The sequence below is a fragment of the Balaenoptera borealis genome (assembly GCF_965194805.1).
Source record: "Balaenoptera borealis genome assembly, chromosome: 11".
NCBI lineage: Eukaryota > Metazoa > Chordata > Mammalia > Artiodactyla > Balaenopteridae > Balaenoptera > Balaenoptera borealis.
The window spans coordinates 78,488,557-78,506,153 of record NC_138868.1 but is presented as its reverse complement, the minus strand read 5'-3'; the positions used below and the strand labels follow the sequence as shown (position 1 = coordinate 78,506,153).

General features: G+C 35.5%; 1 protein-coding gene across 2 annotated transcripts in view; it reads right to left on the bottom strand.

Annotated features, from left to right (window-relative positions):
* The window catches only part of ARHGAP42 (Rho GTPase activating protein 42), a 312,202-nt gene that overhangs the window by 70,752 nt on the left and 223,853 nt on the right, over window positions 1–17,597 (bottom strand). For both annotated transcript variants that reach the window (XM_082339914.1, XM_082339913.1), the window contains exons 7-10: window positions 12,447–12,551; window positions 10,305–10,434; window positions 3,931–4,031; window positions 1,793–1,902 (exon numbers count right to left, since the gene is read on the bottom strand). In XM_082339914.1, coding sequence (XP_082196040.1) covers window positions 1,793–1,902; window positions 3,931–4,031; window positions 10,305–10,434; window positions 12,447–12,551 — 446 coding nt within the window. The remainder of the gene's footprint in view (window positions 1–1,792; window positions 1,903–3,930; window positions 4,032–10,304; window positions 10,435–12,446; window positions 12,552–17,597) is intronic.

Genomic DNA, 17,597 nt, shown 5'->3' with positions numbered 1-17,597 from the left:
CATGCACCCATTCTGAGATAGTTACTTGAGGATGTGCTTCAAGAAAAGAGCAAGCAAAGGGAGGAAGGAAACCAATATAAGAGAGAGAAAAATAGAAAATTCAGAAAAAAGTGAAATTAATCTAATTAATTGTGCAGGCTGTCCATAAGATAAACAGAAAACTAGAGGATTCTGTGAAAAGGTACATGAAGAAGGAAATTTCATTTAAATATTGTGTGGTTAAAAGCCTGGAGTGAGTTAAAACTGTGATAAAGGCATATATCTCTACATAAACAGGAAAACAGCTCATTAGACTGATAGGAAAAGGGAAAATGTATTATAAAGATCAAGGTAATTTTATCTTGGAGAATCTAAGCCAGTGTAAAACACAAATAATAACAACAATCAATACTTGTTGGCTGTTTATTATGTGCCAGGCACTGTGTTATAAGTATGTCTCCTTTATTATCTCATTTATTCCTCACAACAACCCTTTGATGTGGGTACTGATTTTCCTTGTTTTACAGATGAAACAACTAAAGGACAGAGTTTAACAGTGTGCTCCAAGTATATATCTAGAAAGTGTCGAAAAAAAGAAAAGAGAAATCACTAACATGTTGGTATTTATCTACATAGAAAAACCAGAAGTTCCTACCACAAAACTATTAAAACCAAGAGTTCAACAACTGTGCTGGATATAGACTGATATATAAAAAAATTCATAGCCTTTCTCTATGGCAATCTTAACCATAAAACAAAAAAAGAGTTTCTACTAAAGAATTTAAATAAAAAGAATATACCCAAAAACAAATCTGAAAAAAATATATATGTAAAAGATATGTAAAATCCTTGGGAGAGTTCAACTCACCATTCAACTCCAGTCAAAAATCCCAAAGGATGTTTTGGAGAGAAAGGGAAACTTAATAAGCAGATCTATAAAGCATAAGAACACAGGGCCAAAATAGCTAACACTATTTTAAAGAAGCATAAGAACAAGGCTATGCCCTACTAAATAGTTAACAAGCTATCGTACATAAGCTATAGTATATAACAGTGTATATAGTATGTCAGAGTATATATACAGTGTACACACACACACACACACACACACACACACACACACACAAAGCTAGAGTATTCAGAAAAGCATGGTGGTAATGCAGGGGAAGAAAAATAGATTATGGAATGCAACAGAGATCAAGAAACATACCCCTCCTTATTTTGTTTCTATTCTACTTGTATTGAAACAATAAAGGAACAGAGTTAAATAATTCCACTAGGTGATAAGCTTGAATGCACAATCTTTATGTCTCTCCCAATATTCTGTGGCTAAGAATGCCCAGAACAGTGTTGTGTACATGGTAGGCACTGATTTTCACTGGCTAAAGGAAGCTTATGGAATTTGCAGTTGTGTCTTATTATTCCTTGGGAACAAGGACACTAGATTTCAAAAGCATACAAAAAGGCTGACCCAGGAGCCATGAACAATGCCATCAGGTTCCTTCATTTTGATGGGGACCTCAGTCCACAATATGCACTTTCCCCTAAGGCAGTCATCTTTATTGATTTTTCCAGATTCTTCTCTGAGTGATGTTACCCTTTGGTAGCACTCTGTGTCTGATTTATTTTTTTGAAAGCATCATGCAATACTTATTTGTTGAATAAACAAGTGAAATAATGAAATAAACATATATATTGTCTTTAAAAAAGAGACTGAAAAACAAGCACTTTATGCTGTTTCATATTTACATCTATACATAGAAAGAAACAAATAATTTAGATTATTAAAAAATGTAAAGTGAAAAGTTCAAACCTTTCGACTACTTCTATGTCAAAGCAGAATCGTTTATCAATTGAATCTGTCTTTCGTCGGATACAAGATTTTAATTTAAACATTTCTGGTGAGCTAGTAACAAGGCCATTCTGAAACAAGAAGTGGAGCACATTACTGACATGATGACAAGGTGAACTGAAATATATTAAATACACCATCTAAAGTTTCCATATTAAAATGACAACTTATAGTACAGTTTATGTATAAAGATCATAATCACACCCTGTTTCTATAAGTACAAAGACTTCTGCCTAATGTTAACTGCCCAACTGTAACACACCAAACCATTTATTAATAAATTAATCATATATACATGTTTTATTCAAAGAATTCTGTGACATGCCTGTCTAGTACCCTTCAACATATTTACTTATAATGTTAAATTATACTATAATGTTTGTGTGTGTGTGTTTGTATTGGAGCTGTAGAGTATTAAATGATAGCTGGCTCACAACCTCAAGAGAGCTACCAAAATAATAAAGTTCTAGTAGATACTTGCTATAATGTTATTACTATCATGCATACCACGTAATTCCCCTGCTGGTAACCAACTAGTAGTCTGCTGCTAAAACTAAACTAAACCTCTTTTGACAGGATCCGACATAGGCTCAATTCATAATTCTCTTCTATATCTGAAATGCCAGTCAATTTTAAGGGGAATATTTACCTAATGCCTGGTTAATTCTATTGTTTCTGGTTGCAAATCTCTCTTATTAATAGAACTCTGGCTTGGACTATTTATTATTAGCTCACTGACTGTCACATAAACTGACTTTTGGGCAATATCTTTTCTTATGAAACTTTTAGAGTAGAAACTAGGCATGATTATAGCATTTAATAACTTCTTGTGAGGGTAGCAATCTAAGGTTTCTTTTTCTCTGGTATGTTCTCCTTTATTTTATGTCTCTTACTTTGAATTATTAGACTCTAATGAATGCCCAAGCACAATAAGTTTCAGCTGATGTATTTGAGTATGTGTCTAAGTTAGATCAACATTTACCTCTGCCATGATCTACACCACAAATTAGCTGAGTAAGTCACTTACTTTCTATTGTCTTTATTTTTTAATCAGGTAAAATGAGGCTAGCCTAAATAATCTTTAGGATAACTCCCAGCTCTAGGATTCTTAGATGATGGTTCAATTATTTAATTCATAGGTCCAATTGTTTGCCATATTCATATCTTAACTCACAAAAAGAGTGTACACTACGCAATAAAGGCGTTGTATTCTGTAGCACTTCCGCATATAAGGTACACTTTGTTCTGTACTTTTCACTACCCATGCGAGACATTCAGTGACTGATTTACTTTAGGGGTAAATAAGCATTGATTGATTTCTTCTGAGAAAGTTTGTTGGCCAGCATTTCAGTAAGTAGTACACAGTGCAGAAAAGGAAGTGGCATGCAGGGGCAAACCCGGGCTCCCACAAGAGACTACCTGGAAGAAAGACGCAGATGCCTTGAGCCTGGACCAGCCACTGACAGTCTCTATGGGCTGCTGGAGAACCAACAACGCAAACAACTCTACTGCCAGGGATAGGAGATGACACCTACCAAGGTGTCCCTACATTTAATATAACTGCTTATAAACATTCCATGGCCAAAATAAAAGAAAAATCCTGGCCACTCTTTTTAAGTCTTCAAGGTCACTAAAGTGAGAGAAAAATTTTTGACTTTTCAATTTTTAAAAATTGTGAGCACGTTTATTAGAAAAATAAGCACACATGATTTTTGTTTGTTTTGCTTCCATTACTTAAATAACAAGTTCAATTAAAAATAAAAGGCTTCCCTGGTGGCGCAGTGGTTGAGAATCTGCCTGCCAATGTAGGGGACACGGGTTCGAGCCCTGGTCTGGGAAGATCCCACATGCCGCAGAGCAACTGGGCCCGTGAGCCACAACTACTGAGCCTGCGCGTCTGGAGCCTCTGCTCCGCAACAAGAGAGGCCGTGATAATGAGAGGCCCGCGCACCGCGATGAAGAGTGGCCCCCACTTGCCGCAACTAGAGAAAGCCCTCGCACAGAAACGAAGACCCAACACAGCCATAAATAAATAAATAAATAAACCCCCAAAAAAAGTTAAAAATAAATAAATAAATAAATAAATAAAAACAACTCACCATTTTCCCACTGGATTTCATTTCTGAAACACTCATTGTAAATGTTTTACTTCCCTTATCATATGTACAATAATGTTTAGTCCATGTAAAACCAAGTGGTCCTAGTATAAGGAAACAAACATTACAGATTGTTAATAAATGATCTGTATCTAAGTTTGTACAGTTTTTGATGCCATGAAACACAACTGAGTACTTCCATAGACCATGCAAGTTGGGAATGTTTACTGTGAGTGAGAAAGGCTAGTCTGGAGCAAGAGTGGTGTAGGGTAGAGGGTCTTGCAGCCAAACAACTTGGCTTTATTTACAGTTCCGACACTCACTCTGTAAACTCAGGAGTTACTTTAGATCTGAACTTCAGTTACCTCATCTGTAAAAGTGGTATACTTGCATCCCGTAGAGGTAGGAAGAATGAGAAATGACAGTCTGAGGTACTATAACAGGTCTCCTTACTTCCATCTTTGTCCTCTATGTTTGAAACTGCCAGAAATACCCCGCTAAAAATTCAGCCAGGTCATTTCACCCCTTTGTTCAAAACCCTCCAGTCGTTTCCCACATTACCCCAGATAAAAACCAAAGGCCCCACATGACCTGGCTCCTCAGTATTGATCTCACTGCCTTTTGCCTCATACACTCTACTCCAGCTACACTGGCCCCCTTGCTGATCTCAGAACTCAGTGAATGCATTTCTACCCCAGGGCATTTGCACTTCACTGGACCACTTTTCCTTCAGATAGCTGCATGACAATGTCACTTCTTTCAGGTCTTTTCCTAAATGTCACCTTTATAAAATGGCCTTTTCTGTAGAGATAGCTAACATCACAGCACCCTCACCTTGATATTTCTTATCTCTCTTTCTTGTTTTAACTTTATTTCTTCACTTTACCACTGATAGGACTAACATTTTACTAATTCACCCAATTTATTGTCTGTATCCATCACTAAGGCTCTATGCGAACAGGAACCAGTGATGTTCTGCTGACTAGTATATTCTTAATCCTTAGAACAGGGCCAGACATACAGTTGTTCCTCAATAAAGATTTGATAAATGAATGAAGGAATGAATCACTCATCTTTCTCTAAAACCTTACTGACCATAGAGTTATTTCCTCTTAACACTAATCTGAAAAAAAGTGAATTCAAATTACTCTTTAAAATGAAAATAATTTCTACCATTTATATTAAAAGCTGTATATGTAAACCGCTCAATTTCTTTTTCCCCATAAACACAATCCTGCTGTGGTGTGCAACCCTTTCCCACAGTGTGTCACTTAATCATCCAGTAGTCTTAAAAACGGTTTAATGCTGCTTCACCAGGGCACAGGAATGCACCATAAGTTCAATTTTTTCATGACCCAGGTAGAAGACCTTTAGCTTTTCCCCAGGGAAGCCAATTATCCTGCACCCAAATGCCGTAGAGGGCTGAGTGGGTTGAAAATGGAGTTTGTTTCCTATAGCTTCTCCATGTAGGGTCCCATCTGGCTTAACACCTGGATCTCTCTAGCAACAATTATGTACAATGTTATTGCTGGCTTGGTTTTACAACCATATATCCAAAAGCAAGAAACTGAATTGTAAAAATGCACCGCTTGAGAAAAGTGTTTCAAGAGCCATTTGAATTTTTTTTCTTTAATAATAGTGCCCTTGGTGTCATGTTTAGCTTTAATACTTAAACCACTCCAGATTTTAAAATTATGGGGTGCAGCTATATACTTGGTAATTACTGTATAAGGATTACTGCAATTAACTTCAATTCTGTTTTGGGACCATTTCACACTATAATACTTAACAATACTTGTTGATAACTCTGTTACACGTGGTGTAAAACACTTACAGGCTTAGAGCTGATTAGTGGAAAGTGGCTGGATAGAAATCCTTATAGTGACTTTACTACTTAGGAAGGGATTTATGAAGCAATATTAACTGTAATTTTTAAATAAAGCTGCTGCAACACTCTGATGACATTTTAGACCCAAGGTGTTTTTTCCTGCCTCCATCTTAAGTTCAGAACCTCGTGCATTTAATCTTCAAGTGTGCGGCACACACATGCTACTTTCTTTAAAGTTGCCTGGCACCAGGCCAGGGCAGACGTTCTTAGGCAAGCAATTCTAAGTCCCTAAAAAAAGTCTGGGTAAATAGAATTTATTATAGCTCTAAAGTTGCAAAACAAAACAAGTTTAATTATCTTACCCAGTGATCATCTGAGGTTGCTGAGATGATGTCTGTGGAATGGGAGGGAATTAACATTCACTGAATACCTACTAAGTGCCAACATTTTATCTAGGAACTTTTAAAGTCAGACATTATAAAGAACATTTTACATAAAAGAAAATAAAGCTTAAGAGCTGCAGATGGTGCTACTTTCTTCATCAATAGGACATGAGATTGGAGTTGCTCTTTTCAGAGGAATGATATTTTTCAGGAGTTGTCTTAAGAATTAAATGAGATAAATATAAATTACACAGAATAGTAAGGGCTCCTAGAAGCACAATGGTATTATTATGCACCACTACTGATAACAGAGACATTTTACATACACTATCTCTAATTCTTGCAATATTACTATGAGATAGATATAAATATCTCTCTTTTATAAATGAGGAGACTGAGCTCAGAAAGTTGCCTACCCAGAATCACCCAGTTAACAGGTAGCATAAAATTCCAACATAGTTCTGTCTGACTCTGGACCCCATGCTCTTCCTGGTTAAACTGGAGTCTACTAGAATGCAATTTAATGTTTGCCTAGAGGTGGGTAACATACAAACCACATATCCAGATAAAGTGGAATGCTATGTCTAAACAGCAATAATCTGCTACCACCCCATTACATCCATGTCCATTTATCACTCAATTTACAGCTCTGATATTTACTATTGATCACTGGTTGCTAGTTGTGTGAGTTTATCTGGTGCCTTCCACTATAGAATAAACACCTTGAAGGCATATTCTTCATCTCATTTTCTGTTCCCCACAGGACTTATTCAGTGATAGCAAGAGTACAATCAATATGTCTTAGTGAACTGGTCAGATTTTCTTAATATAAACGCTTTCAAAGATTCCAAGTAGAAAGGGGCTTTGAATACTTGTCCCTTATAGAAAAATAATTCCAACAGCATATAAATCCATTCATTTTTTCTTTTTAAATCCCTAGGCAAGGGGAAGAGGGGTGGATGGTAAGTGGGAATTAAAGGAGGGAGGGATTATATTGGGGCATAAGAACACTTTTGAAGGTGATGGATATGTTGATTGTGGTGATGGCTTCACAGGTGCACACATATGGCAAAACTGATCAAACTGTACTTTTTAAATATGTGCAGTTTGCTGCATGCCAAGTGTGCCTCGTTAAAGCTATAAAAATAACACAGGCAGATATAGAGAAAAATGGAGGTGGAAGCTGTCGTGGGAGCAGGAAGACAACATCATAAGAGAGGATGCTAAAAACAGAGGAGCCCAACTGTGAGAGCCTCGAACGCCATGCACGGCCAGGGCCATCACAGGAGAGGCACAACCAAGCAATAATTGCAGGGAGCTGCTGGAAGCTCTCTGAGAATGGACTGAGAAGCACAAGCCTGGGGGTGAGAAGAGAACAGTTAGGAGGTCACTGCAAGACTGCGGAGATGGAGAGAAGGTGTGGGTTCAAAGTGAATCGACAAGACAAATGGACAGACTTGGTCCCAGGCTACGGAGAGACACTAGAGTTGAAGATTTACCTGAGTTTTGGAGTCTAAGAGTAGATGTTATCATTTAGAGGGCAAGGAACTCTCAGAAAAAAAGGTCAGTGCCACAAAGGGCTTTATGATCAGTTCAGCCTGACCCAGAGGAGAAGTCAGGTATCTTAGAACAAAAGATACCAACATCAGACAGCTGCATAAAACACTGCATTTTGTCCACCCATCCAGCCCTGAAATTATTAAAGGAACTATGCTTTTATTTTTATTATTTTAAACATCTTTATTGGAGTAGAATTGCTTTACAATGGTATGTTAGTTTCTGCTTTATAACAAAGTGAATCAGTTATACATATACATATGTCCCCATATTTCTTCCCTCTTGCATCTCCCTCCCTCCCACTCTCCCTATCCCACCCCTCTAGGTGGTCACAAAGCACTGAGCTGATCTCCCCATGCTATGCGGCTGCTGCCCACTAGCTATCTATTTTATGTTTGGTAGTGTATATATGTCCATGCCACTCTCTCACTTCGTCCCAGCTTACCCTTCCCTTTCCCCGTGTCCTCAAGTCCATTCTCTAGTAGGTCTGTGACTTTATTCCCGTCTTGCCCCTAGGTTCTCCACGACCACTTTTTTTTTTAGATTCCATATATATGTGTTAGCATACGGTATTTGTTTTTCTCTTTCTCACTTACTTCACTTTGTATGACAGACTCTAGGTCCATCCACCTCACTACAAATAACTCAATTTTCATTTCTTTTTATGGCTGAGTAATATTCCATTGTATATATGTGCCACATCTTCTTTATCCATTCATCTGTTGATGGACACTTAGGTTGCTTCCATGTCCTGGCTATCGTAAATAGAGCTGCAATGAACATTTTGGTACATGACTCTTTTTGAATTATAGTTTTCTCAGTGTACATGCCCAGTAGTGGGATTGCTGGGTCATATGGTAGGAACTATGCTTTTAGTTTGATCCAAATGTCCAACAGCTGGGGAATGGGTAAGCAAACCACGGCACCATCCAATGGATAAACTACCAAGTAGCAATTGAACAGGGCATATTTGAAGGTTATATACACAAGAATTTTGCTAGGTAATCCAAAGCTTTTTTGTTTAGAACAAGATATTGTATATTCACAAAGCTTTTAGCAACTGTGTTAACAATGGGGGGGGGGGAACCTCAAGAAATAAAATATTACTGAGTTAAAATGAATAAAAAATCTTCAGGCAAGAGGATGGCACTTCCTCTACCAGATGCAGGTTTGAACAGGCCTCACTATCCACAAATTCTTCCACTCAGCAAAATGTGAGCTCCCCTCCAGGTACCCTCACAGTGAGGCTCTCAAATATGGAATAATTATTCAGTATTCAAACATTTCCTTAGAGTCCTGAGTCAAATCCATATACCGTATATATGACCAAAGAATCGGTCTTTTTCATGAAATTTTGGTAAAGCTTATTTAGGATATTCTAATTAGAGAATAGATAGGCAGGTAATCAGATTTACCATTTTAACATCTGAAAGCAGCAGACTGGTCAAAGGTAGTTACGAGAGAGAAAGTCCTGGAACCAGACCTCCTGAGCCAGCAGCCCTCTACCACCTATGTAGTAATAAATGTTTGCCAAGATAACTGGATCAAACTGTTATTTGTTTGCATATTGCTAAGGATCAAATGAGCATCACCTAGGCATGTAAAATATAAAATATGTTGGCATTTTAGTGATCATTTTGCATCCTGTCCAAAAAACTTTCACAGTCAACCCAACATCTACAGCTTCCGCATCTCAAACCCTTTAACTATAATGTCTTCTAACCAAAACAACTACATTGATGTATTGTCTACAGATAGAGAGACTTGGAGCAGTGCTACTGCATGTGGTCTGTGAGTCCCAGTATGTGAGAAAAAGTACAGAAAGTGAGAATAAGCATTTCAAAACTTTCAGAGCAATTTGAGATTACTGCAAAATCCAAGCACGTGATTTTTTGTTTTACGATGACACTGGTCCATGATGCACTGGAAGTAAAAAAACTGTTCCTTTAGCACAAACAGTAAGAGTGCTTTAGGGCATTCTGGTTTGAAATAGAGAGTTAATTTAGTCAAACTTGTTCCACTTTATGACAAGAAAGGACCCTAGTTATACAAGTTTGAATGGTTTTTTATTAATTTTTGTGAGAAAAACTTAGTGTGAGGCAATGATAGTAGTGTTCTATTGGGTCTGATGCTTATTTCCTAACAACAGGAAGTAAAGAGTGCCAGTTTGACATTACATAATTGCCAGTTTTACTCCTGAAAACTGTCAGAGCACAGAATTAAATGAAATAATGCTGCTGAAGGGGAAAACTATTACCAAAGTCACCAAGATGATTCATCTGATAAAGGCTTTGATTTTTAATTCTCCATGAAACTTTAAATTGAGATTAGATAACACAATTAAATTCTAAACCTGAACTCGTGTTACTATATCATCATGAAAAGTGTAAGTTCCAAGTTCAATAACATACCAACTTAGAGACTCTGATGGTGCAAAGGGGAAGAACTTCCACACTTCGGTGGCAGTGGTTGGCAGAGCAGACTAAGTAGTATAAAGCTGTAAGGAATTTCAGTCTTCCTACTTGACGGAAAAGAAACTAACCAACTCACATCTCATAGAAACAGAATGTTAATCATAACAGACATTAACTTATCTCTTTGCAACTCACGTTTCTCCTGGACATAAAGGTAGCCTTCCATCGTCCACTGGCTGGGTGGTCTGTAATCTTGACTGGCAGATTTCATCCTTTGCATCAACCGCTCTACCTCTTGTCGCGTACTTTCAAAATTATTCCTTGTCTTAAGTAAACAGAAACAACAATTTCATTCATTGTTTTCTACCAGTTTTGAGGAACCTCAGCCTAAAGTTTCAAAACTGCAAATGGTGCAAAGGATAACCTTGATTCTTTCAGGACTGTTCACCATATCCACAACCCTCTCCGTTGAATCCTATGCTCTAATTTTGAATTACTTTAGTGAAACTTTGCTGAATGACCTTCTGCATGTTTCTCTTTGAATCTGTGTGTGTGTGTGTGTGTGTGTGTGTGTGTGTGTGTGTGTGTTTCATCCAATTTCCCGCTTAACATTACCTAGGGGGACAACTTATAGTTTTACAAATACGCAATACTAATTAAATAGAGTTTTATATGCCATAATACCTAAGGTAAAAAGGAAGATACACAGGGACTTAATTTCTTTTGGGGGTTAAAATAAATCCACATACTTTTGATACATGTGGCACTTACCAAGAAAAAAGTTCATCACTTTTATTCCAAACACTTTTTTGAAGACGTATCACTTAGCTTGTTTTTCAGAAATCCTAATATAGTTATCAAGAAGTCAGTGCGTAAATTAACTCATAAAAATGAATAGGTTTCCAAGTTCTAACTTCTTCTATTGTAAGAAATAGCTTATTCACATCATAGCAAGTTTACTTAAGGGAAGACATAGAAAGCATAAGGCTTTTCTCTATGAAAATCAATTTTGTATTCAGGCCACATTATCTCAACAATATTCATTTGGAAATATAAAAATCATCACCATCCAACTCTAAGATTTTGTTATGGCCCCTACTAAAAGACCTGAATCTCAAAGTAAGTTAAGAAAGTTTTCTTGATTGCCACTTTTGCCACTTTTCCCTTTTAAACATAAGGATCAGAATTTTTTCTAATACTTTACCTATCTCCTGTTCTCAAATCCCAGGAATCTTACTGTAATTGCATTTAATATGGAGATAAATAATAAAAATACTTTGGATTTTATAACTTTCCCTTTTAATATTTACTGAAAAAGCCCAAATGCATTCCATATTGAAAAACAATGGAATGAATTGAATGTGAAATCGATTCTGCTAGAAAATCTAGGTTAAATAAAAAGCTAAACTCGAAACACAGGTGGAATAAATCCAATCACATATTTCTCATGGGACACTCCAACTCCATATTTCTATTTGCTGAACATCTTTATAATGGCAAGAATCAGGTAAGGAGTGAAAGACGTGCTTTTTATAGAAAATTAAGTGAAACCTTCACAAATTATTTTAGCTATAGAGTACTAGACAGGGTTTCAGAAATAACTTTTCATTTATACAAAATCCTCAACAATTAAGATTTTGTTATTTGTCATATTTGATCATGCAGAAATGGACTGGCTAACTTTTTTTTTAAGTGTAACTGGTGTTCAGCATACGTAAATCAGAATTTGTCTAACTATGCAATCAGATATTAAAAGGATTGATTGGAGAACTTTACAAAATAAAACCTGACAGAAATAGATAGGATGTTTGTAAATAATTCTCCCTGTAGCTTTAAAGCAGCTATTATGAATGCTTCAAAACCACATTTAAATTTATTTTTACAAAACACTAAATATCAGCTATATAATAGTACAACTTCAGGGAGGAAGGGACAGTGTGAAAGTCCACCTGTTCATTTCACAAATATAGACATGCTGCCCTCTCAGGAAATACAACTTGCCTAAGGTCACCCAGTAAAATAATGAAAACGCTAGATAAAGGCAAAAGCTTCCAAGGTTTCTGCACCTCAGATATTTTTATTTTTATGAAATTTGCCAGTTTATATTTTTCTAACTCTAAAGAGTTAATAAGATTAACTCTTTCCTGGCATACTTTCAACCAGCAATTATAAAAAAAAAATTAATAAATTTATTAAGTGGTTTTTCTAAATGAGTGAGCTTTTTTTGTACTTAGGTAAGTTTTTGAAAGATTCCAAGGTTCAATTTGGTCATAACTCAGTTGCCCTGGGATCATTTTATTCACTAAGGAGAGGCAGTGAGAACAGGTATAGTCTTACATTCTGCAAGTTGAACTGCAGCTGTTGTTTATATGGTGCAAATTCCTGGGCGAGTTCATATCCCTCGTGGTAAAAAGTAAATAAACCCTGAAGGAATGACAAAAGCTGCAAAAATAAAGAGATAAAAAAGAAACCATGAAAACGTGCTTTTTAAAAATGATGATCAAATATAATAAATTACAGAAATTATATTTCATTCTAATCTCTCAAGCTAACAAATTTTGAATCTCCTTAGCTAAGTAGGCACTAGAATTATGGATGTGAAACAGAAGACATGGAAGTTAATTTTTACTTCCTTTTTGGTAGACGTGATTTAATATTTAAGTCTTGTCACGGACAGGTGTCAAGTCAAGTACTCTAATCTTCCAATGCACTGACGAAATATCCAGGAGAGAACATTAATGGGGATAAAGACCAAAGGAACATAGAAGAGATTCTAACCAAAATAGGAAGAGATTCTAACCAAATTCAAACATGTGCAGATATGAGGAAGCCTAAACCAGTAAATTAGAGATAAAAGTACCCAAGGAAAGGAATAAGGATGGTCAGATGAAATTAAGAAAAATATCACAAGGTGGCAGTACTGGTTTGGGTATTAAACAGACAACACTTAAGCAAGCAGCAGGAAGAACTCAAAACAGAGGGAAGAGTTGAGCAAAAACATGGAGCTAGATACAGATCTTTCATGTAAGAGTTAGAGTAAAATCTCCTTTAGAAAAGCACAATTTCTACGATCCTAGCCTTCTAATCCCAAATTCATATGCGCTTATTTATGATGTTCTTATTTGTAAAGCAAGAGCAGCTCTCCATAGAGTTACAGGACACAGTTGTTTGTATGAAATGTTATAACTGAAAAATAATTTACTTAAATTTTTTCATTTAATTCACTGGGATTTTATTCCACAGACATGTCCACCAATTCAATCTCATCCACAACTTCTTCCTACAATAAAGTTAGAAAATATTTTTGAGAAGTGGCTAATGTTTTTCTAATTCAAATAGCATAATATGTCTGTAAACTATTATTTTAAATTAAGGAAGAAACACAATTTGAAACCATTTTCATATGTGAATAACATCCTGTCATTTCCTCTGTCTGGGGAAGAAGGAGGATTCAGCTAAGCATCAACTGGTATGTGTGTCATGATTTCCAACAGTTAAATACTGATTCTACAATGACCTAATGCTCTTCTTCCTATAACAAGTCAACTTCTTACAAAATTATGTTCGTTTTGGAAAGCATATACTTTCAAATTGGTTTTAAGTTGTTATATTTCAAAGAATTTCCTTCACTTGTTCAACAGTTCCTGATAATGTGTCCAAATGTATTGTTTGCAAATTTTAGAACTATTTTACACTGTCAATGTTACATCAATAATTATTTTCAAAACTAAAATTCAATAGCTTATCCTTTACTAAAAGGATGCCATATTTGTTAAATTATCCAATAATTTAAGATATATAGTTTGCACATACTGTGGTCCAATTAAAAATAACTGTGTCTTAAAATAGGATTAAAATTACCTTTAATTAACTGAGGCTTGGATATGTAGATTTAGAGATTTTCAGAGACAAAATAAGAAAATACTTTTGAAGTATTTAGGCCTTCTAAGTATCTGAATAATAGTTTATGAAGTTGTTGGAAGGAGTATTGTTTAATTTTTTAATGTCTATAATTAGCCCACAATTAAACTGTCTTATTAGGAACTGGATGCCATAAAAGAAAGATACTATTCTAATATCATGCTAAGTCCAAAGAATCTAACTTATGAAGAAGAGACTTTAAGAATACCTGCAATAAATATTCCTATGAAACACCCAATCCCCTGAGATTCATCTCCTATTGGCAACTTCTGGTAAAATTCAGATTCACTTAGTAGCAAACAAATATGTTTTAATCTCACAATACATGCTGAGCACCCACTAGGAACAGCACAGCTCTTTGGGAGGTACAGAAAAATTATATACAAAGAGCCACCTATCTTTTACTTTTGTCCCACATCTACTTTGGAAGTAGCATTTGGGAAAGTTTAATAAAGACAGCATGTATGAAGTAACTGCCTCTAGATGGTAGCAAAGTTAAACATTTCTTAGGTTTGAATATATACTCATTTATTTCATCCTCAATAAATTCCATGATGTTAAATTAAGGAAACTTAATAGGACAGCCTGACAATCTTTAAGAATTGCATCTCCCACGTGTCATTTTCTCTGTTCAATGTGCCTGAGTGGGTGGAGTGGTGGGAGAAAGACTACTGTCTCAGCTTGACCTTAAAGTAAACCTGGCTTTTAAATAACAGTAACAATCACTACAAACTACTAGATAGATTAGGTTTTAATATTAAGAAAGGCACTTTTATCATCAGGACAAACTCATATAGCATTTCATTATTCCCAAGGGCTTTAGAATCAAATGACTTTTCCACTCCAAAAACCTGACCAAATGTAAAAACTGATACTGCCTTTATAGATAATCATTTAGCAAAACCCATTACAAGTCAGTAAGGGAACAGCTATTCATAATTTCCCAGCCCATTAATCACCAGGTTTCAAGCCTTAAGGGCCCACAGTTACCAGTGATACTGTGAATAGCAAAGTGAAAAAAGGTGTCGGGGTTTAGCATGGGAGTGAGGGGCAGACCTCCGAAGCAATATGAAGTAATTCCAGTAATTCCAGATGACTGCTGTCCAAACTGAGCAGCACTGGGGTAATCAACACAGTGTGATACTGGAACAAGGACAGACCTATAAATCAGTGGAGGAGAGCTGAGAGTCTAGAAGTAAACCCATACATCTATGGTCAACTTATTTTCCACAAGGGTGCCAAGACCATACAGTGGATAAAGAATAGTCTTTTCAACAAAGAATTCTTGGACCACTGGATAGCCACATGCAAAAGAATGGAGTTGGACACCTATGTCACACCACAGACAAAAACGAACTAAAACTGGGTGAACCAAATGGTATGTGTATTATTATACAACCCAATAAGGCTGTTTTTTTAAAACAATAAAAACAAACACTTATACACAGAGCACCACAATGCACTAAAAGAGATCAAAATCTTATACAGGTGTTTACATTTGGCCACTGAAATCTCTAAGAAGATTGGAAAAGCAGCGCAAAGGCAAGGCATCAATTTTCATCCTGTACAGGTGTCTGGCCTGCAAGTTACTGCTGTAGTCTCTGCTATTCTTTACTTGGAGGAACAGAAACATGTTAGAGGACAGCTTCAGAATGACTACAGAGTGCTTTAAGTCTAATGCATGGAAGCTCAGAGGAGTTTATTGAATGGAAATGAAAAAGTATCAAAATCTAACCCAATAAATGAGGAAACTGAAGAAAAAAAAGAGAGTCAAGGATGGAAAGTGGTCAGTCAACTGTGGCTTAGGGAGACAACTTTTAAAAGAGGGTGATGAAAGAAGGATGAGAGAACAAATGAATGAATGAATAGATACGTACATAGATTCAATTAATTTAAAGAGCCAAAATTTTTTGAAGTCATGGCTATATACTGCCTCAGCAGTAGAGTCTCACTGGAGTTTCTGAAGGTAAGAATTTCTAAGATCTCAAGGGGATGGAATTCAGATGAAGTAGCAATAGGGAGAGGTAAAATTCTGTGGTAAAGGAACAAAACAAGGAAGAACAGTCAGCTTATCTTTTCAACTAAATGGGAATGAAGAAGGTAATGTGGCCATTGATGTGATTAAGCCCAGCAGAAGCTACGTTTAGACCAGGCCTTTACATGATGGAATTTTTTTTTTTTTTATTTTGGTTGGTTAGTTTTTTGTTTTTTGAATTTTTAATATTTTAATTTATTTTTAAAAATTTTTATTGGAGTATAGTTGATTTACAATGTTGTGTTAGTTTCAGGTATATAGCAAAGTGAATCAGTTATACATATACATATATCCACTCTTTTTTAGATTCTTTTCCCATATATGAAGTACAAGGGGATGAGTTAGCCAAACACATAGAATGCATTTTTCTTACTTTTCCAAAATTCTATTCACTATCTAACTACTATTATATATTTCAGATGTTCAATGACAGTATCTAGAACTAAATCCAAAAACCAACACAGTTTTTATTTAAAAATATACGAGCTGAGGAGAGCTTTATTGTTTCATTTTTATAGAATGATTGCACTTAGGTTTTCAGCAGGATAGAAATGTAACCTTTAGTCCTACAGTGTTTTTGTTTTTTTTAAATGACGTTATCTTATATTCTCACTTTAATTTACCCTAAATTAAATTTTCTACATTAAGGCTAACCAATCATATTGAAAAAGAACACAAAAGGTTTGACTTTCAAGACCTGAAATATACTATTATATACTAGATATATATATACTAGTATATATAGATATACACATACATATATATACATACATATATATATATATATATATATATATATACTAGTATATATACTATCTCTATACTATTTGATAGTCTTCTTTAACTTAGCAAGTAGCTGGTGTTCAGTCTCAAAATTATTCAAACTTTTTTAGAGAACCCACAAAGCATTTTATAGTATACTTCATGATATAATAAGTTAAAAAACTAAAGCATGTTAACTAAATTACCTGAAATTTTCTTCAAAAAATGATTTAAAATTAAATTCAGCAGAATAAGGGAAGAGGATCAAAAGCAGTGTGCTTTAGTTTATATTGAACAGTTTATTTTCATTTGTCATATGAATTTTAAACATAATTCAAAAAGACTAAAATGAAGTCTAAAGAACACTCTAAAATGAAAATGTTCTTACGGAATTTAGATGTATACTTTGAAGCATGTTAAAATTAAAAATGTGTTTTTGAAAAAGCTTTATCTGGCTTTGAAGCCACACTAATAAATGATTCATCAATACTGTTTTCATATCTAGTAATAACAGTCCATGTGAGAGCTCACACTAGCTGATACCTTGCTGATGTTAATAACGAACCAGGCAATTACTCTGTGCATTACCTGTGTCGGTTGAGACTCATCACAATCCTGGGAACTACATACAAATTTTATCCCTGATTGACAGATAAAAACCTGAGGCACACAGAATTTGAAAAGTGTGCCAAATTCACACAGTTATTAAGACTGAAGCCAAATTCCATCTTATCGTCACTCAGCCATTATACTTTTCTGTCTCTACATGG